The 23,204-nt window shown below is 39.4% G+C and overlaps 1 protein-coding gene across 26 annotated transcripts in view; it reads left to right on the top strand.

Moving 5' to 3' along the window:
- dst (dystonin) overlaps positions 1-23,204 on the top strand; it is a 110,445-nt gene that overhangs the window by 2,758 nt on the left and 84,483 nt on the right. For 21 of the 26 annotated variants that reach the window (XM_035944026.2, XM_035944038.2, XM_035944032.2 and 18 more), the window contains exons 4-5: positions 3,658-3,871; positions 20,489-20,550. In XM_035944026.2, coding sequence (XP_035799919.2) covers positions 3,658-3,871; positions 20,489-20,550 — 276 coding nt within the window. Of the gene's footprint in view, positions 1-3,183; positions 3,360-3,462; positions 3,528-3,657; positions 3,872-4,952; positions 5,107-6,193; positions 6,228-19,149; positions 19,292-20,488; positions 20,551-23,204 lie in introns of those variants that run through there. The other 5 variants (XM_035944040.2, XM_035944041.2, XM_035944042.2 and 2 more) reach the window with 5 other exon arrangements.

Below are 23,204 nucleotides of genomic sequence, written 5' to 3'. Positions count from 1 at the left end.
TGATTATCCCCCAGTCTGATTTTATTATTATTTATTTTTATGATTATCTGTTCTCTTTGCCCTAGTTTTTTGTCATCCTAGTGTGCATGCTGATGCCTGTCCTCTAATTCATTCTAAGTCTGTTACCTGTTCACCATTTTTTGGCATGAGAACATAAACGCCCTTTGTTAACGCCATGCAGTTTAAGCCCTTCAGCTTTCTTTCTTTTCTGGATCTTTATGTTGCCTTGTGAAGTAGCAGCACAGCTTTCAAACAAGAGTGTACTTTCCATCCTTCAATACTTTTATCAGTTTCAGATTGTGCAGTTAAGTAAGGTGAGGAGATTGATTATTTTTTCTTCCTGGAACAGAACTTGCAACTACAGGAGGATAAAGCTGAAGAAGCACAGCTGGAAATATGCCATTTATTAGAACATGAGGTGGAGCCACGTTGAAATGCTTTGGTTTGTTGGGCTTTTTTATGTACTGCTGTTCTAACTTGAAATATTTTTTTCTAGCTCCAGATGAAGGAATTCTGATCCTGCATTCACTAAACTACCAAGTCTGTGGTTGTTTCTGAATCTATCTGATTTTTGAATGTCATTTATTGTATTCAGAATGTTCTTTATAACACTTAGCTTTTATCCAAGCTGCAAAGTTCTCTGTTTAAGACAAGTTCTGATGTTTTAGCTGACCAACTGTTCAAAGTAACATATTGATTTGTGCATGCTTGTATACTTACTTGTTACTTGTGTTGCAATATTGTAGATAACAAGGACAAACAGGATTTTGCTTTCCATTATTGCAGTGGTCAGCAAACAAAGTGCATAACAACTTTACCAGACACAATATGGGAATGCATATATCAAAGAGTTACGGTTGAGTTTGATTCTCCTGAAACAAAGTCCTTGTGATGTTTTGATTTTTATTGATACATTTGTCATGTAGAGAAATTTCTTAACCTGACAGTGAGCTAAAGACAAACAGCAATGTTCCAGTATTGTTATTTCAGTAAACCAAAAGTCAGAGGAGTAACACACATTAGTTGACATCAACTTATGCAGCTCCAAGACAAGTGAGTAGATTTTAATATGTAAGTAGCATAAACTAGGGCAGGTCTAGATCAGTCCAACATGCATCATTTATGATGTATTTACATGTGTAGCTCACAGCTAACTGTACAAAATGAATATTTAAGAATGGGTCTCTTATCTTGATATGACCATATTTTTGCACATTTTTAGCAGGTAATCTCTAAATGACGCTGATCAGTGTTAGGAAACTACAGACTACATTTTTGTGTTCACTGAAAGCCAGTCGAATTTAGCCTAAAACAGTGTGGCTTTACACTCACTTCCCACTTGAACCCAGTCATGAACTTAATATTTTATAAATGTATCTGGGTGTATGCGCTTCTCTTTTGCTTTTATTTAACAGGACCTACATATTTGGCAAAAGTACAGTCAGGGGTTGACCAAAATCATTTCTTACTGGTTGTATTTTCAAATGTTTTGCACAAAGACTGACAAAAAAGGAAGGGAACCCTGATGGTGAACTATCATGCTTTTCATTTCATATCCAGTTTTCAACAGTAACAGCTTTTAAGCAAAGAACATCAGGTATTAACAAAGAATACAGATTTTTGGACACTCCCTAATGGGGGAGGATAAGCCTTTTATGAAGTGATGTGGGTGGGCCTCTAATCTTTCAACACTTCTTATCCCTGCAGTGATGCTTCCTATGTGAAATAAAGTGCAAACTGACTGGAGGGAAATAGTTATTCCTAATCAGTATTTAGTAAGAGTAAACACTGAGCTTCCTTGAATCCTGCGGTTTTTTTTTTCTTTTCAAGGGCAGGAATTACGAATAAGCAGAAAGCTGATAAAATTGCAACACTAAGCTTCCTTTTTAGGACTGAGTTTTATCCTGATGAAAAGTGATGCAACGATGAAAAGGCTGCTAATAGTAACGGTGCGTTGCTTTTATCAGCTCTGCAGCTTCCCATGACTGCAGCTACTATTTTAAACCAGAAATCCTTGTTCTGTGACCCGGCAGAAAAAAAAATCTCCTTCACAATTCCTATTTCATGCAGTAGCTTTAGGCATGTTTTGAAACCCTGAGACAACCTGGAGTCTGGACTCCTTCCTGAATATTCACACGAGTTGAACTCTTTAGGGCCTCAGCAATCACTTAGAGGTCAGATTGAAATACTCGGTGTGCAGATATTGTGCGCCCCACCCCTATTCGTGTTGTTGCATTTCCCTTTATTTATTCTGTTGCTCAGTGTCAGGTGTGTCTGGGTGCAGCTAGAAATTGCAACAGGGGATTATTCATTCATAATTTCACCTTTGAGTAACTATGCTGTGATTTATTTGTGCTGAAGAACATGCAAAAATACAAAAACAGTCCTGGAAATACTGTATCGAATGGTAAGTTTTACTAGAACAGAACAGAATTTCTTTGTTGCCATTGCAGTGTACAATGAAATCAAGCAGCAATCCTGTCAGTGCATCCACACAATCAGATAACTGTACAAATATAATGTATGAAAACAGTAGTCAATGGTAGACTGCCTTTTCAGTGTATTGAGAACACTATAAATACAGTAATGTTGCACTTTTGGACATTGCAAATTGCTGAACATTTAGGTGCACTTGTATGTAAACAGCACAGGTTCAGTATATAAATATAAAGTGCTGCATATAAGAAGAAGGTGCAATTTTTATTTTTAATTTTCAGTATTTCCAGATTCTGTCAGGTCGCCTGGATTATAATTTTCTGGGGAAATAGTTGAACCAAATGCAGTCTTGTGCAACATCGGTCCTCTCAGGCATTTAGCACAATGCATATAAATGCCTCACTGTCCCCTTTGTGGTTCACACCACATCTACAATGCAGACAGTGAAGTAAATGTGTCTAAAGTCTCACCAATGTGGGTCTTTAATGTGCATCTGTAGTGTGGTTCTTTCCATGACCACACATGACGACTGTGGGAGCCCCTGTCCTCTTTTTAACCCCCGCTTTTGAAGTCTTTGTGGCCTCCCTACACCTTTGTGCGGGGATGGCGCTCTAACACCACACACTGTTGGATGTGCTGTTGTTGGCTACCGGGTATGACGCGCAGCCACATGCAGTCTGCTCTCCCATCACGGTCCAGCTCTGCCTAGACTGCACACAGCGTACCAGCCCTCCAGCCCTCTGGAGATCTGACATCACCTCACATCCACAATAAGGGACGAACGCGTGACCGGAGCATCCCTCGAAGGGCGTGGCAGCCTTTGAAATATGTGACCGAAAGGTGGAAGCTAATAACGGCCAAATTAGGATTATTAGCATTTATTTTTATTTCCTCGCAGCTGACAGGTCTCCATGTACACAGTGGTAAGTCTTGTTGTTGACCTGGCGGGGGAGCCAGATACTGTTGATTTCCCATTGCCTTGTTTTTGGCTCAATCTTTCATTGTTTTGGGTCATTGAGAGCTGGCGGCTCATGTCACTGCGCGTCCTCACACCTAACATGCGCTCACATTACGCACCTTGACCCGCGATGGTGAGCACAAAAATATTGATTTAACGGTGTTCCCGTGTGTGCGCTTATCCATTCAGGGTTGCGTGTCTGAGTGAGTAATCAAGACAAGCATTGTGCTGTTTCTTGATCCCCGTTTTCTTTTGTTTCACAGAGCTCCAGTTCGGGGAACCCTTCCCTGCACGGCTCCATGTCTTCCTCGGCGGATTTCTCGGACGAGGATGACTACAGCGTTAAATCCGGATCGGCATCACCGGCACCGGGGGACACTTTACCCTGGAACCTGCCCAGACACGAGCGGTCTAAGCGGAAAATCCAGGGAGGATCCGTGCTGGATCCGGCAGAGAGAGCCGTGCTCCGGATCGCAGGTGAGGGGAAGGCTCCTTGTCAACTTCTCAGACAGTAACGCACAGAAACAAGACGATCTGTGGTTGAACATGCTGTAATATATCGAGCATATGAGGTTAAAAGGTGTGCTCTTTACTGGTATTCCAAGGTTTTATTTGGGGACATAAACAGGGTCTGTAGTGACGTGGTTTTGCGCACATGTGATGGCATTTTGGTTTGCTCTTACTCTGGACGTGATACTTCAAAATTCAAATTTCCTCTTGAACCTTACTCATTTACAAACCATTAGCTGGAAGATTTAAACGTTTAATTTGGATTATTTGTTGGCACATTGAGCAAAAATACCAGGACGCATTTAATGTGCCCAAAAAGATAATAATTTAACTCAGTTTGGAACACTAAATACCAAACCCTAATATACAGTAAATCTAGTTAGTTTCACTTTAAATACTACTTGCAGAATTAGGTTTACAGCTGCTAAGTGTTTTATTATGATACTTTGACACCTTGGATGTCGTATAATCCCTATCTGGAATATAGTATGTCAGATTTCGACTGTTCCAAGTGAAGTTTTCAATAAAGGAGCGCAGTTTATGGGAGTCTGTGTGACAGACAGCTGATAGACTGCTGCCACCCATGGAAACACATCATTTACAACTGTAATCTTGTAAATCTGTCAACGTTTCTTAACATGTTTTGGGAGGCAGCGAGGAACAAGTATTACGAAGAGGCATTGAGTTTGTGCGCACTGTAAAAAAATCTGTCCAGTTTTAACATAAACATTACTTAATGAGTTGATTTAGCAGCAACGGGGCTATATTTAGATGTTTTTATGCACTTGCGATAAATGTAAGACACTAATAACGCTTTAATTCGGATTTGAAGTCAGTATGGGCTCATTGATTTGTTAAGTTGACATTTTTTTGCAGTGCAGCGCGTCCAGCCGTCCTTCCTATCAATCCCGGAGAGGAAGTGTCGCCGATTGGTCGGAGCGCAGACAAGGGAGGGATGTAGGGCGTTTCCTTCAATACAACAACAGCGCCGATCACTCTTGAGTCCTCAGCACATACACATGCATGAAAACACACGTACACACAGACACACACACACACGCACGCTGTGTCCCTGTCCGTCGCTGGTGAATGTCCAGTTAGTGAGTGCCGGGTTATGGCTCTGTACGCACCGCAGGCTTATGCGCTTTCGGACGAACAGGAATATCTCCAAGCGTACGAGGATGTATTGGAGAAATACAAAGGTAGGATCAGTCGCTGATTGGATGTTGTTTAGGCTTTGGGGACGGTGAAGAAATTGCCTGATTGCTGCTTGACAGTTGAATAAATGTCAGCCAGCCCCTCTCTCTCTCCCCCCTCTCTGGTGGTGACTGGCTGGTCTTAGTGTCTTTATCCCTGCAGTGGAAAAATGAGAATATTTCCTGCATGACATCACATTTAGGCTGAATTTTGTTAGTCCAGACAAAGGCTTTATTATGAGGTTCCCTTTTGGTCATAGGTGTTCATTAGATTAGTTGATTATTTCTGTTTTTGAGCTATTTTGTGAAAATATTTAGCTTGAAATCTGTCTAGGGAAACAGTGTCCGGCCAGATTATAGCAGCTATGCTGTTTAATGTCAAATTAAAATCAAGTCCATTATTTGATAAAGTAATTTTCCCACAATGTTAGTTATTTATTGTGTTTTTTTTAGGATGCTCTCACTTTTGGGATGTATAATTCATAGTGCTTCGGTGTGGTGTCTGAAGATGGACAGCACAATGACAAAGCAGGAAGCAGTGTCAGTTCAGATCCACTAGCTCATGTCACTATACGCTGCTGCTCCTTTTGGGTCCATCTCATTAATTAGAATAAATCCATCACGCATAAGAGGTCGACTTTATTCAGTGTCTCTGTGACAATCAAGTGTGTTCACTAAACCATACACGTGCATTCTCAGGCCAGGCCTGTGGCGATCCGGTGGAGCTGAATTCACACTGACAGCAGCGGCTTTAACTCTTGTGTTTCTTTTTTCACTTAGACAAAGTAAAACAAGAGGACAGTAAATAACAGTACTGTTGTGCTGAATGCTAGCTGCGAGTGTGTTCTTCTCAGCTGTTGAGTATTTTAGCCAGCAGGCCCAGTCAGCTGTGGTATAAGGCTTAAACGCCCTGACTGGGACTCTAATGGGATCATATGATGCAGCATCATTGGGAATCTGTAGCTCTTAAGGCAGGGGATCTGTGACAGACAACAAGCTTACTTATTTTGCTTGTTTTCTGCATTCGCAACTAGTGTGTGATCAGTTTTTGCATGTTAAACATCGATTTTGGGGGATATTCGAATCCCCAAAAGCTGTTGCATGACCAATGAACTTTTCAAGGAAGGGTAAGCGATTTCGTTCTATGTTGTCAATCAATTTTGTCAGTGATTTTGTAGTTTTTTCAGTCATTGTAGTCTCACAGTAATGCTAATGTTTCAGCTTGTAATCTTAGTTTTAGTAAGACACATTACAAATACTGTTTTTATTCAACTAAAACTGACCATATTGTGGGTCCTTTTTAACTTATCAATAATATTCTGCACAAAATGTATGTAAATTCGAGGTGGGCTAATCATTGTCCAATAGCAAACCCACCTACAGCGTTCTGTTTCCATCAGCTTTGTTTATAGACAGCTTTTCCTGGCAGAAAAAAATGCTCCAGCTTTGACTGCTGGAGCGAAAGAATTTTCAACATTTATTTACTAGGGGTCGGTTAAGGAGAGAGCTTACAGACTATGACAAGTGGAACACTATCAATTCATCATTTTTCTGCAAAGTTGTTGACTGCTTTTGTGCAAGAATAGTGGAGAATGAATCTTACTATAGAGAGGTTGTTGTTTTCAGGATTTTTTTGTATTTCAGTGGATGATATGGCTGCACAGCCTATCTTTACACCAATGTCAGTGTTTGTATTCCTAGGTATGAAAATATCTTACTCTATATATTGTTTCCATTCAAGGTTTGATACTTTCTCCATGTCTTTCTATAGAGTGTTGGAAAAGGAATGCTTTGTTCTTTTATCTTTATTTGCTGTTGATGTGATCAACAAGAGCCCCAAGCTTCTCCCCATGTGATGCTCAAAGTATCAAAGGGACGCATTTTCATTGGAAAAATCATCAACTGTAACCATGCAAACACAACCAAACAGCATGAACTTAACAGCCAGTTGGCATGCTTTAAAGCAGGAGGCAGCTTTTTGCTTGTTTTTCCAAATAAAGGTATCAAATTGGATCATTTTCATATTTAACTGTGGAAGTTCAGCCAGTTGTGCAACGTTTTTTGTTATCTTCTGTGTTAACTTTATGTTTATGTGGGGTTCTTGTCATTTGTTGCATGGCTTGATTCCAGTCATCAGACACATCCGAGATAATGTTAGAAGTCACTTCTAGTGAAAGAGAACAAGAAGAGAAAAACCTGCACAGGTTTTATTGTAATGAGTCAGTGTCATGTGGTGTGTTACTTCTGGTGTGACCGTCTTGTAAACTTGATCATTTGAAACAAGCTGAACATTTCAAGATGGGGACATACTGTATGAGGAACTATGCTTCAGAGAAATGTGAGTTCAGAATTTTTTTCTTTAGAATAAGCATAGCAATTGTCAGTGCAGTGAATAGGAGAAGAGATGTAGTTGTTAATGCTCCAGCTGTAAGAATGCCACACTAATAAGGTATTAGGGTTAATAACACACTTAAGAGAGGAATTGCTGTAGGCTCTGCTGAAATTCAATGCAGCCTTTGCAGACAAAAGACTGTAGACTTGAGCAAGGAGTTAAAGACATGGTTTCTTGGGCACATAGAACTGTTAACAGCACCATGCCTTGGTTGTACAGGATCACGCTGTTCTAGCAGAGCCTGCTTGGTAAGACTGTCAGCATGAAGGGACCATTGGAGTTTCTCAACAGTTGATCATCCTCTGACATCAGGAGAGATTTAATGGATTAGACATTTGGTGGTTCAGTCAGTACTTCTTGTAGTTCGGTTTGCTTTAAAGATGCCACATGGCCTAAATAGTTTTATTAGATTGGAAAGGACCGTGTATTTCTGAAGCAAAAACCAAACCCATGTGTTTTGCTTATTGGGAAACAAGAGAGGCTTTGCAGAAAATCTACAGAAAATTGTCATTTAACCGGGAGAATGATTTTGTTTTCCAAGCTGATGACCTGCTGCTCTGTGCTCATACGCTGATGTTTTTATTAGTAGACAAAGATATTTGTATGTGTTTTTTTAATATAGGCAAGAAGAGAAAAATTAAAAAATAGTCCATATTTAATAGGGATTCTTAGTGTCTTAGCAGAAGGAGATTTCTTTGCAAGAGCCAGGAAACAATCTTTAGGATGTGTGTTGCATTTGTAGTAGGGTGTGGTCTGTCAGTGTCATTTCTGTCTGTGGCGTGCGCTGATCTGCATTAGGACTGCTGTAGATACCTAAAAGATACTTCATTAGTATTAACATAAGCATCTAAATACTCACATAGCCTTGTATTATCATCATAGACAGTGTGAGTGAGGGAGCATTGTGTTTTTTGCACAGTCACTGCCTTTGTCCACCCTAATGGGCCGCTCCTAGCCCAGCCCCTCTGCTCTATGTCGACAGCCCACTCATCACATTCAAATGGCCCAGTGGCCCACCCACACACACACACACACACACACACACACACACACACACACAGAGCAGGCTGCCACTATGGACTGTCTGCTGCCGTACAAAAGATACTTTGTTTCAATGGGTGCAGCATCCAAGTTTCAGAGACTTGTTCACGTGTCATGTTGATTGTGTGGTGACACTTTCTTGGCTCGTCTTTGAGATTTGAACATCAAGAAGCCACACTTTGAAGACGGCCTCCACTCGACTCGCTCAGTTTACAGAGAAACGTTCTGTACTGAACGCTGTGTCCATGCACAGGAAAAGACTGTGCACTAACTTATTGTTCACAAACAAAAGGTACATGCTTAATAGTTTTAAATTACACTAGATTTTTCAGATCAGTTAGTCTTTGCTAAAAGAAAACACAAGTATATTATGTGGTATAAATACATGGAATGTCTGCTAAACAACTTTTTTACAATGAAATTCAATAATTTCTTATTTAAACCATGCAGGATTATAGTATATTTTCTGTATGTTGTTTGACTTTCCATGCTAGAAAAAAGGACATGTGGTGTATCTGATAGCTGCACATTTAGAACAAACCTGTTTAAACATAGAGTGGCTTTGATTCAGCAAAAGTGTGAAGAAATATGATTCAGAATTTTTTAATCATAATGTTATATAGTTGTCAGTGGTCATTATAGAGATACCAAAGACAGAATCCTAAGTGCTAATGGCTCTTTTAAGTGCATTAGATGTTTGGATCAGTTTCTAATTCCAAGTCCGTAATCTCACAATAACATCTGTCAGGAACTGATCTGAAGCTGTGACTACAGCTGCTTCTAGTTCCAGTTTACATGCTTCCTCCGGCCAGACTGCTTGTTATTCAGAATCAGAAAAAAACTTCATTTATCCTCTAGGGGCAATTAGGTAATTCTGTAGTCAAAATCCTAATGTCTGATCTTCCTTCTGTTACTGGGCTTCAGTTTGTCAGGATTCTATGTAGACAATAAAATGCTAAAAAGCAAAAACCATCATTGGTTATAGAGTGCACAATATGCACTAAAGCATAATACTGTTGTTGTTACTAAGCCCTTCATTGATCCAATCAATACATTTCATTTAAAGTATAAAACAAACCAGCAGAGCTCTCAGAAAGCTTTTGATTGCTTCATTAGTCTTCAGACAGAAATATGTCTATGTTTTATTTAGTCTTTAATCATATCCTTAAATTTATCATTTAAGGATATATGTGCAGTATCCCTTTGGAATTATATTGATCTTCTTATATGAAATATGGCTTCACTGCAGTGCAGTGCAGTTGCATTATATTTGTGCCAGAGCGTGATGCATGCTCTCTGTTGTATTTATACGCTGTCATGGTGATGGGAAGACCAGCATGACCGAACCTCATTCCAGAGCTCTGCTTTGCTGCTCTTATATGAGATCATCTTGTGAGTCTCTCTGTCCCAGCCCTGACTCATACTCTGTAGCTTTTCCTCTCCCACCCCAGCAGCACCACCCTTCTCTCCTGAATGCAGCAGATGATGGGAAACAGTCCCACACTAGCAGTAGGAAACAGATTTCCGTTCTCCACTTTGTGATAAATGGCCAAGAGATGAGCAGATCCAGTTGTTCTGTGGTACCTCTACATTTAGAAACAGACATTTAGAAACTTAAGTGTTGCCTAGCTTGCAAAAATAACAACATTAAGGGATTCAAATTCGATTTTATTACTGTAGTTTTGTGCCCATTAGTGTGAATTGAGTGTAGTGTACAGATACACATTGGTGACAAATTGAAGGAAATAGCCTAAATAAACAGGTTAAAGGGGATCAGTGTTTTGAAGAATTCGAAAATTATTTGAGTCATTATTTATGGCCTTCACAGTCTCCGATTGTCAACCCTGTTCAATACCAATGGCGGTATTTGGGCAGATGTGCTCTCGGCTAAACTTGATGTGCTGCATAATTTGTTACATGGCATCATCTGAGAGCTTGTCCTTGGAAACTGTTTGGAAAAGGGCAGACATTTTCAAAGATACTTGGCAGGTGTTGGATGAACCATCCGTCTATCACCATCTATCACAGACTAACACAACTAAAACTCCGCTGTAGCTGCCAGTAGTTATTCAAAGGGTGCCAATCAGTGGGCCCAACTGCAGAGCGACTACAGGTGCATAGCTTGAAGCTTGGAATGATGGATTTTCTTGTGATTGTGTGACTAGGTACCTCACAGGCTACCTCCACCATTATTAAAACACCAAATTGGGAAGGAAAAACCAGCTACAGTTAGATATCAAGCGGCACTGAAGCGACTTCGGCAGGTTGTGATGGTCTACACGTTACTAGAGCTGCTCACTTTGGGCTTTCCTTAGGATTTATAAGTAATGTAAAATTACCATGCCGTCAGAATGATAATTGATGATTATAAGAGTACCTTAAAATACACTCATATCTGTTTCCAGCTGATAATATGACTATTAAATGTCTAGATATGGTTCTGAATTTAAATTGATTAAAATCTTAATTAGACCGATTCAAAAAAGTCTTATCTGAACTGTCAAAGTAGCCCTTCTGAGCAGTTCTTAGCTATTTTGTTCTGAATTTGTGGAGTCTTTTTCAGTCTTGCACTGCTTTCCATTATTCTGACGGCATTTGAACGTGTCAGCTAAATGAGTACCTTGGTCTATTTTTCGTCATAGGTGTGTCAGCAGTCTTGCAATGTCAAACCTAGTAGCACTTACATGTCACTCTTATTACAGCACATCCTGAATGACATGCGTTAATAGGTAAGTACAGAGGAGACGTCACTGGATTTATGTCCAATCTCGCAAATTTGGCAAGTAATGCGCACATGCCTTGGCTCTCTCTGACACTGTTGTGTGTGTATATATGAACAAAGCTGTCAGAAAAATTACCTTAAATGTGGCCAATGTCTGAAAGATAGAACGCTGTCACTTAAACAGATTGATGAAGGCTGTGGTTTTACATATCACACATTTGGAAAGAGCTTTAGAATGTAGAACTACTGCAAATGAATTCAGTGTGACTCTATCCTGGATGATGCTGAAAAACCGCCATGAACCTTTACTTTGTGTTGTGGGTATTTGTGAAATTAGTGTTTTTTGTATGTCTGCAGCACAACGCGATCATTGCGCTGGTGTTTTTTAAACAGAAGTTTGTTGATGGTAAATTTTACTTGTGTTATGTCAATCAGCGTAAATACATAGGCTCGTCTTAAATAATAAGTCTCCATCAGTACCCAGGGAAACCAAATTTTCTCGCATGCAAAAATACTCGCTTCAGTGTGCCAGTTTCAGCTCTTTCACATATGGAGGCCGTTGGATTGTTAGCAACTGTGTGTGTGCGACTGTGTGTCCATGTTAGTACCATAAGTGTGTATTTATGTCCCATTAGCCTTCATTAATGCTGCCTTCTTTCCTCTGCTTGGCTTGGCTGAGTGCCTCTGTAGTGAGAGCTCATGGTTCACCTTCATCCTCCATTTGCTTTTCATCAAGGGTCATACAATGTTTCAGCTTCACTTGTGGCTATATTGAGCAGCACATCTTATTTATCTCTGGTTCAGAATCATGCACCGTAAAATCTGATTATCTGGCATCATTTTCTATCAGTATATTCTGCTGCTATTGCTATAGCTTCAAACAGTGACCAGTGTATAACTTATTTATTTTTTTGCATAGAGTTTGTTGTAGTTTAGCTTAAAGTTGAGGAAAATATGCGGCAGTGACTCATATTGTACATCATCAGTGTACTGTATGTTCTGCTTATACTTCCTGAGCAGCACTTTTAAGAATAAAACCATAAGCAAGACATCTCTGCACAGATGCTTGGACATTGTAGCCTTTGTCTTGGTTTCTTTACTTCAGCCTCAAAAAAAGCAAAGACTGACTGGAAGAGCTTCTTTGAAGGCTTGGCAACCTGTTTCAGTTACTGAGCTGTTCCAGTCACATACCTCTGATGCTGCCCTACCCTTCTGAGAAGACAGATTGTAGTATTCTCACTTACAAAGAATGAGGAAAATGCATTTGCAAGTATCTTGCGGTGTTTTTGTTTACCACCTACCCAAATACCATTTTCACAACATGCCTATTTAAACACATTGGTCGAAGGCAGCCGTGCTGCACTGAGTCACCATCAGTTGTCTCTGTTGTAATAGATAGTGTGCATGCAACCTCCACAAACCCACAATATGTTTTTGACAAGGATGAATGGTTTAATGTTAGCATTTTAGGTCGCTATACACATTCGTTGTTTAAATGATGGCAGTGTCAGTCTGTTGGGTGTTCCACTTCTTCAGCCTAGACTCAAAAACAACTTTAGATGGATTGCCATGAATTTTTGTGCAGGCATTAATTGCCTCTCTGACTTTTCCACCTGCGGGTTGACGTTTTTGTTTATTAGTGCAGAGGTTCCCAACTTTCAGCACCCGACCCACAAAAATAGCATTTCAAGAGACTCTTGACTTCCATTATTCTGAAGGCGGTTAAAGCATACGGATATTGTGTGCAGCCAAGGTTATATACATTAGTAACCTTATCCAAACACAAAGATAAAAACAGCGCAAAAGAACACAACAGTATAACTATAATGTTATTTTATAGTAATTTAATTTAGCGGAGCAGAATACATCAGGCAATCTCCATGTCTATACTGCAGCACAGAGGAAACATACAGTATGTAGGAGCATCAGACTCATAAGTGATGCTGTGTGTGTGTGTGTGTGTGTGTGTGTGTGTGTGTGTGTGTGTGTGTGTGTGTGTGTGTGTGTGTGTGTGTGTGTGTGTGTGTGTGTGTGTGTGTGTGTGTGTGTGTGTGTGTGTGTGTGTGTGTGTGTGTGTGTGTGTGTGTGTGTGTAACAAGCTGCTTTAAACTTCTATTTTCATCTTATGAAACAGCTATGGCTAAAACTTGCTATTTTTAATAATTTTTTTCACTTGAATTGATTTTTGTAAATCATCCCGTGACCTCCTGGGGTGACGGAGCCACAGTTTGGGAACCAGTGTGTAAAATGAAGTATCTAAAGTACTGTAGGATGTATTGTTAATATATTCAACACAGATATCCATGGTGCTCAGACAGCCTTACCTTCACTTTTCACTTTTTTTTTTTAACTTCCACTTTCGTCCAGTGCTTCAGATTAAGACCAAATACCCTTAAAACTATACCAGCTTAGCTTGTGTTTACCACTAATCAGCAAATGTTGGCATGCCAGTGAGCTAAACATTCTAATATATGTTAACCCTTGTAATGTCTGCCCAGTTGCCATACACCTTTTGTCCTCTGGGGTCAAAATGACCCCGCCTGGATTGACTGTGATTTAAAGCATATAGTATAAATTGTCAATAAATCTGTGTTACACCTTTAGTCTGACTTTAGTCCAACCCATTACCCCAAATTTTTTCCTTCATTTTGGAATTTAAGGCCAAATAGACCTTGTTTTACATAAAAGTATACAGTGGCAAAAGATTTTACTTGGGATCAGAATGACCCGAGGACAACACAAGGGTTCACTTGCTCATCATGTTAGCATTTTGCTCCAAGCACCGCTGTGCAAACATGCCGAAGCTTAGGTGTGGAAACGCTCAACAAAAGAATTTTATTTGCAGCTTTTCAAAGCAAACATGGAAAAAATGAATGTGTTTGGCAGGTTGTTCATCTTGTTGAAGCGTTGCGTGGGTCTTGAGTAAGCTTTGGCAAACTTTTTTCATTTTGTTTTGCCTGTTTGCGACGAGGATCAGGCACTGCTGTGCAGGAGACTTACATATTTCAGTGATTCATGTCGTGCCGGTGATGTTTTTTTAGAGTTCACTATAAGAATTCAATCAAAATAGAGCAGTTTCAAGCAGAGGAGTAAGATGGTAGATCCTATACATAGTGACATAGGGTTGTATTTTAAAATCACACAGACTCAAAACCAGTCAGTGATACACATGTCTTTGTTTACTGAGCTGATTGTGACACAAGAGATGTGCAATGAAAGCTGTTTGTCAAGAATTTTAGTGAATCCTTGTCATTGGCTGGAAGGTTGAGGGCTTTTCAGTTCAGCCCCTATGTCTGTTTTTATTTCCCTCCCATACGAGGTCAAGAGGATTACATAGGCCGGATTTTGATTGCTAGGACTTTTTCACTCTGCTCTGCTCAGAATGTGGGGATATTTTAGGCATCCTAACATAACAAGATGTGCCAAAGGTTGTCACTGCCCCCCTCTGCCAGATGTTCTCGGGAAAAGCGACAATTTATCTGTACTCCTGTTTAAATAAGCCTGTGAAAATGTTGTAATCAAAGGTCAGCGTGAAGTACTGCAGACTGTCCTGCCACTGGTTGAACTGTTAACAGTCTGGAAGTCTGTTGAAAGCAGTTCAGTAACTGGGTCAGTGCATGCCAACTCACCCAACCGTCCCAGTTCAGGTCATGGATGTTCTTGAAAAAAATGATGTTGAAACTTCAATTAAAGTTTACAGAACTTTGCAAGATCCTAAAGCTCTACACCAAACACTTTTTTTTTAGTTACTAGCTTTTGAAAATTTAGCACTTGGAACTTAATTGTATCACTTTTGCAATTTTGGGCACCTCATCACTTGCTTATATGTCCCTTGATTGGGTTAAAGCTTTTACTGGACATCCCCAAAGTATATTTTTTTTAACTTGTACAATTATCTAATTAGTAGGATTTTTTTTCTTGATCAATGAATCTTCACATTTTTTTGTAATAAATAGTATATCCTCAAGTTTCCACTTTCTAGCAACCAAATTTTGCAGCTGTGCAGTATTACTGTAGTTTTATCATATCGAGAATTGAATTGGTAGGGAATGAGAACTTGGCATCCACAGATCTTGTTAATATAGCAGGAACAAAATAACTTCTATACTGTATAATGTTACATGGAGGACAGTAAAAAGTAATTACGGTACACATTTTTAAAAACAGAATGTTCTTTGTTCAGGTAGAAAATAATTTAGAAAAATAATAGATCACCACTGTTTAATAGCAAATTATTCTTTGAGTTTTAGGGATGTTTCATACAAAGTGAAAAATAAGCAGTTGTTAAGGCTTGAAATGTAGCCAAACTTCAAAATTCTAACTAAAAAAATATTATAACAAGGTCCCATTCATTTAATAGAAGTTTTTGCACTGTCTTTCTTCAAGAAAATACATGAGTTGTATTTGGAGGCTTGGGTAGGTTGACACAGAATAACCCGGCTACTTTATAGTGTGTAAATTCAATCCTCTGCATTAATAATAATCATAGCAACTAATAAACTTTAATTTGGGGCTAGATAGATCAGACTCGTAGCAGAAAACAGGCATGAAACCTTATTCATAGCATACATACATTCCGCTCTACTACAGGCATTACTTTCCTTGAGTTGTCTTTGTTGCATGTTAGGAAATGAAGGATGTCACCTGAGTGGCACAGATTATGTGGCCTGCAGTTGAAGGGGCAGCAGGGTTTAGGGTTGGAGCTATTTATAGCCGTGCACATGTGCTTTGCTGAGGTCTACAAATAAGTGTCTCAGGCAGCCTGTTTAAATGCTGTGCTGGACTCCTGACTAGCGCTGTGGTCAGGCTGCAGACCGGGTACACACACACACACACACACACACACACACACACACACACACACACACACACACACACACACATGCCACAAACACTGTGCTCATCGTCTAGTTTTATACAAGACTGACTTCTGTGTAATGATTTTCACATCTGTTTGCTATTATTTTTAAAAGAAGGTATTCACATAAGTGCATTAGGCCGTAATTACTACCAGTTAGACTTTCTATCTTGGTGTAAATTTGCACTTCTACATTTTGAACTCAATGCTGTAATGCCATTGAGTTCAAATGTAACATGAGAGAGTGGAGTTTGGTCAGGCTTTCTATGTGATCCTTCAAACACCAGCCCATTAAAGTCAGAGGTCACAAGCTGTTGGTTAACACATTTTTATGCTGCTCCCATGACCTCTGGTGGATACAGATCATCCAAACCTGATTTAGAAGTGAGACCATGAAACATAAAATATAGATAAATAACATTGCGGAGTTGTATTCCTACAAGGAATCATTTACTGCATGTGGGTCGTATTAGTTTGCATTTCTAAAGTATGAGGAAACTTTTAAAATGAAATGAATATCATGCATTTAGTGTCATTTATGGATGATTATGTATTGTTAATTACTTATTATTAGAAACTGTATTAGTAGAGTATTGTATCAAAGCCAAAAACAGCTAATTGTGCGCCTCAGCAGTGTGCTGTCTGTTAGTGATTGTGTGTTTGCAGAGTTGCGGTTTATATTCTAATGTTTTCCCATCACACCTAAACAAACTGAAACTAAACCTTCAATTCCTCATTAGTTTTTTTAGCAATAATAGTGATGCCTGATTTTTTTAAATTCAGATTTTGGGTTTCACTGTTGTTTAGTAGTTGCATGTTTTAAACCAAATTTGTAGGTAATTCCGAGAATTTTGCCACTGAGACTGATTGGGGAATTTAATGTGATTGTGTGAGGAATGCTTTGTATTGTGCAAAGTAATCTAAATAGCAAGATATTGCTGCATGATCAGCCACAGTATCGTGTTGAAGCAGGCGTCTGTACTGCACCTCATTGAATCAGATGTGAGAGATAAAGTAAATGAAAGTCATAAAATAAGATTGATTAAGCTCATAATGTTGTGTAACATCAGGAGAATGTGTGCGATCACGTTAGAGGTGACATCATGTTGTTGCTGTTGGATGGGCAGTGCTTGTTTGTTTGCTGAGTGGTGATAGCTGATCTTTACTGCTTTCATGTTATGACCAAATACTAAATTACTAGTATTTCAAAGTTGGCAGAATAGCAAATCACTTCATTTCCTACTTTTTATTCTCATAAGATCCTCAAGAGGGCACCATACTATTAGACTCACCTAAAGGCTTTTATTGGGAGCCACAGGTACACAGGTTGTTTGACTCACAGCACATTCAACTCCGCTCCATAGTTCTGTTTCTGTTTGTACTGTGTTTAAACATACAGCGCAGAAATAGTGGAGACGCTGTGGTTGACACTCCATCTGGCACTGGCTGATTTTGATGTCAGTTTATAAAGTGTGTCCATTATCAGTAAACTGAGCAATATGTGAAGCACAGTAGCCAGTTACTGAACATATTTGATAGCTGGTTGATGATACACTCTTCAGCTCCTGACCTTCGCTCTGAGCTGAACAGATTCCTGGAATACTTGCCCAGCCAATCTATATTAATGAGTTTTTTTCTGAGGAGCTTTATATATTATGCAGCAATGATTTCCACATTAGTGTTACGCACTAAATCGGTGTCCTACTACAGGCTGCGCTGCTTTATTTCTCTGAAATTCAGCTGCACAATACATCAGCAGTGACACAGAAGTGCTGCTGGGAAAAGGTTCCTCGGTGCATCACGCTTTCAATATAAAGACACACTGTTTTATTGAACATTCTTTCATTTAGTCTCACTTTGTCAATTTTAGCGATGCATTTTACTCAGACGGATGCGACAGACTTGAGGTTTTATTTGATGTTCAGGCTTCTTGTCGGGCCTTGATGTGCAGAGCTTCATGCAAAATAATTGTCAGACCAACCCACTTCCCAATTCTCAGCTGCTTTTACAAATGCACTATTTTTAGATGAACTAAATGCAAGAATCTGCAGAGAATTCAGTGACAAGGCTCTTAAGGTGCCGCTACTATTCTAGAAATTCATGTCCCAGTCTTTGTGATTCTTCAGAATGAATTAGAACAAAGAAAAACACCATTAGCTTTTAACTTAAAATTCAAACAACGTAATATCACTAAAAACTGTTCATCTAATGGCCATCTCACAGGCTTACTGTGACCACTTAGACTGGTTCATCCATTATAAACCTATTAGATTGTGACTGACACACAGAAACTCATATTTGCAAGAAAATATTCCTGCAAAAAAACACAATGATTTTGTGTTACGCAGGTTTCTGCCCAACTGAAGTATCGTGTTTTAGGACAGGAGTGCTTTCATTTTCTGTCTTGTATAGCTTTAATAGTCAGTATGACAAGAAAACAAATCTGAAAAAACTGATGTACTTGCCCTTTTTGGTATTTTTCATGTTGTGTCATGTTAGGTTTTGATCGTTTTTTGCCTGCATGTGTTCTCGGTCGTTTCTGCTGGTATAAACATTGTGGTGAGTCATGGCAGCAGCACAATAGAAGGATGATTATAGGAAAACTTTTGCACCCTTGAAAATTAAGATCTATAGATATAGTTACATTTTTTTTATTTATGCTGCTCAATATATATTTAACAAGATATTTGCACTAATCAAGTGATGTACCCTGCCTCAGAAATTATAGCTCATTGCTCTTAAATTACATCCTAAAGAAACTAATTGTGTGTGTAGGAAGCTGGAGGCATCTTCAAGCATGTTAACAAGGAACACTTTCTCTTTTTTTCAATAAGAAACAGTTTTTTTTCTGTGGTTTTGAGGGCTGCGGCTAGATAAACACTGAACGGCATGGAAACTCAAATTAGCAAGTAGCCATGGAAAACCTGACAGGACTCGCTCTGGATGCTCGATGGGAGAGGGAGTCACTGCTGCCCTAGAGGCTGGTAGGCAGGCAGGCAGGCAGGCAGGCAGGCAAGAAGAGGGAGACTGCTTCTTCAGTTGCTGATCCACATGGCATCCGTCTACCTGAACTGCGATCCTTTTGACAGCCCTCAGGAGGTAGTGCACAGGATGAAGCACCTGCTTAAGAGCGAGAGGGATCATAGGGCACACCTGGTAACTCTGCTGTGCTGCATGGGTCAGTATTTATCTTAATGCTTCTTGTCATTCTCCTAAATGATTAGTCATGCCTGTGCTTGCTCACTGCTAATAGCAGCTAAGATATCCTTGAGCAAAACTTGTTTTGTAATCCGCACTGAAGATTAGTACGAGGCAGGAGGTTATCCGTGTTAGTCCGGTGGTCAGAGTTCAGGGAAATGCTCGTCCTCCTCAGCGTTGTTGCCAATAACAATGGAAGAGATGGCCAACAGATGTTGTTGTTAACGTTATCGAATGTGAGTTTTTTGTCTTTACTGAAGATAATTTAGAAGAGTTGTGCCTGACAGACTGGGAGACGGGGAACCAGCGAAATGAGTCACATCTGTGGTGACTGGCCTGGATCCTGCTCTGCTCTCACAGTCTGAAAGAAAAATAAACTCACCGACAAATACTGAATGTCTGGTTGTTCAGAAAGTGTCGTTTTCTCTTTCTTTAAAATAGTACTGTTACAAATAAGATTTTTTTTTTTTAAATAGAGATTTATTTAACCAGTTTCCGTTTCATCTTAAATTGCAACTTTTTGCATCCTGGTGTCACCTATGTCACTGGCTACAGGAAGTCTGGTTGCTATGGTGATGCAAAACACTATAATGTAGTAACCACCATATTGGAGAGTGATGCTATTTCAGTCTCTGGAAAATAGTATCCTGTGTTTGAGCCACTGGGCCACATTCTGGTCCTCATATGTCCTTACTTCTATGTATTACTTTCAATGAAACTATAAATCTGTGAGAATCTGACAGCCTGTAGTGCTATTTTTTTATAACATTGCACATTGTTAGAGTGCAACAGAAATCAAAACATTGAACTGAGCAAAATCATTTCCAAATGCTTCAAACTCTTAGATCAAATTTAGGTGCTCATTTATAAAAAAAAAAAAAAAAAAACAAAAAAAAAACAACAAACTAACCATGACTTTTGTCCTACTACTTATTTTTTAGGCTTTTTTTCAATCATGTCACAGTGTAATTTGATGACATTTGTTTCTGTTCTCTTGTAGCAATAAACATAATGCAACCCAATCTGCTACCTAGCACGGATATACGAAGCAGAATCAGGCTCCTCTATTGGCAGCCTTTGCAAAGCGAGCAAGATCTTTGTTGCCTAAACACATTTGTGATGATTGCGTTATGATATGCAGAAGAAAATTCACTGGATGTGTTTTCTTTCTCTCCAGATGAAAGAGACAGAGTGCAGAAGAAGACCTTTACAAAATGGATAAACCAGCATCTGCTGAAGGTAAGAATCAAATGTGTGATCGCTGCTCCAAGGTGTTTGTGTTATATATTATCTACAACATTCCACAGTTATCAAATCCATTTTCTATGACATGAACGATCAATTACTGGCAGACTATTACCACTCTTTATGTTGGGTTCCAACATGCTAACATTCCTCCGTGGATATTATTAAGGCCTGTTAAAAGTCATTTAGCGTGGCGTGAGCTGCTGCACTGTTACAACAACAGGTTGCCTTTTGTTGACTCAGGAATTTGAAATGTGTACTGTTCTGTTTCTTCTCTCTGTTTCATTTAATGAAACACTTTAGCAGACAGACAAGCACTGGCATGTCTCATCGGATACACCTTGTAAAAATGAACCTGGGAAGTTTGAGTTTCATTCATCAGTGCTGCATTAATCACTACAATTATCACTAAAGTCACAGTTATTTCTGCCATGTAAGGCACTAGCATGAAGTTCTCTGATATATAATTTATGGGGGATTCATTCTCTTCACCATTGTTGAAGTTCATGAAAAAAGAAAAGCAAAAATGCTGACACCAGATAAGAGTGTGCACTGCTTATTGTTTCTGATATAGCAGATGCATTAGTTGAAGTCATGTCTGCTGTGACCTGGATAACTTCCAGAGTGTCAGTGACTTGCAAGATAAGAATGATAGGCAGCAAATGTTTCTGAGCTCACAGAAACATTTTCAGGCAAAATACAATAGGCGACGTAATGCTGTTTGAGCCGTTATGACACAAGTCTGGGTTTTGCGCTAGCTGCTTCAACAAGGACAACTTTCACAAAGTTCATACTCAGTTTTTACAAGTGTAGTACCATGCAGCAAACTGAAACACACTGCTGTTTAAGTAGCACAAGTGCTTTGTGTGTCTTCATGTGGTTGAAAGCTGATTTTCATATCATAATTAAACAAATAGAAGATAGAGCTGTTTTCATAAATTAATGACATACTTTGGAAAATGGTCAGCAGTGGTGTGAAGGAAGGACAATTTATAGCCACATTATCATTGTGGGTTTGAGGAGGGCAGTGTTGGTCCAGGCTGAAATATCTCAACAACTACTGGATGGATTGCAATTCAAATTTTGTACAGATATTCTGAGTCTCTAAAGATTGACACCAACTGCCTTTTCATCTAACCTCACTTGCATCCCGGAGTTTTCACTCATCCTGTGAAAAAAATCGCCTGCATGGATTGGCTCAATGTTTGGCACGTTCTTGATCCCCACATGATGAATCCCCCTGACTGGTGAACACCATCCTGACATTGTGGTTTTGAGTAAAATGTTGCAATTATGATATTTAATATAGTCATGCATGGTGCTGGGGTGATGGGTTGTAGTTTTAAAAATTCCTAAACTTTTCATCTTATGCAGTTTTTATGTTCATAGTGTCCAGCACTTAAGTTTGTGACTATTTGCCTGTAAACCTAATGACATTAAGCATTACACCTGCTGAACTGATGGCCAAAAGCTAAATCTCTTGTCTGGTTGTTTACCTGGTGACGTTGCTGGTTATATAACTGTATGGCAGTTACCGCCTTTTCTGTTGTTGAAAAATGCAACTAACGTGCCACTACGTTAGCCTGATACGACTGATTGGCCACTCTTATTTCCTCTACCATGCTTTATTTATTGTTTTGCTGCTGTGGAGTTTTCCTGTGTTTTGATCATCATCTGCAATGTTTGTTGTATGCTATTAACCTGTCTTGAAAGGCCAATTTAAGGGTCTCTGACGCGTGATCAATCCACACCTGATGGGGATGGGACTTCCCAAAGATCAGCGCTTAATGACTGGATGCATGTGATGTTGAACAGGAGTGTGTTTGTTATTTCAATATAAAAATTATTAGAAGGATACATCAAGCCCCAAGGGGCTGCTGATTCCAGTTCCAGCTTCAGAAAATGCTTGCTACAGCTTGCACTGACATATTATGTAAACTTTGTCACAAACTTGGCAGCAGAAAGACATAAACAATATTTTCCCTCTAAGGTACTGTAATAAAACATGTCACATGCAATAAAACTGCAGTTTGTAACACCTTCGAGTTAGTACAAAACAAAATGAAATTCTTTCTTGCATCATTGTTTGAGTTTGAGTTAATGGTTTAAATTGAATATTTCCATTTTACTTTGTGTTTGACAGCCAGACTTCAGGCCTCTTGGGCTTATTGTTATGTCTGTTTCAGCAGATCTCACACGTGGTCCATGAGAAATCAGAGGTGCTGAGTAATATTTGGGGATGTGCTTGGCTGACCCAATAACATAAGGGTGCAGGTCTATTTTGGCTCCACAGCTGTGGCGGCTATCTGGGATTACAGTGCTGAAAGCCCTGTGTGAAAGCAGGTCAGTGGGCAGAGGGGTGATTTCAGAGACGCGGTATTTAGGACAGGAAGGAGAGGTGGCCCTGCTGGAAGGAGTTTAGTGCCTTGTTCAAGTGTTTAGCTAAGGGTCATAGTGATACCACCCTCAGGCACTACCATTCACTGTTTTATTCTGCATTTATTTAAATTTAGAGTAAACTGGGAGATTAAAAAGAAAGTTTCTTTTTAAACAAGGTTTTTCTATAACTGGGCTTGAACTGTTACTTCACACCAATTTGAAGGATTGGCATAAAGTAGCAACATTTAAAACAATCATTATAGACTTAC

The sequence above is a fragment of the Amphiprion ocellaris genome, chromosome 16 (assembly GCF_022539595.1).
Source record: "Amphiprion ocellaris isolate individual 3 ecotype Okinawa chromosome 16, ASM2253959v1, whole genome shotgun sequence".
NCBI lineage: Eukaryota > Metazoa > Chordata > Actinopteri > Pomacentridae > Amphiprion > Amphiprion ocellaris.
This window is presented reverse-complemented; position numbering and strand designations above follow the sequence as displayed.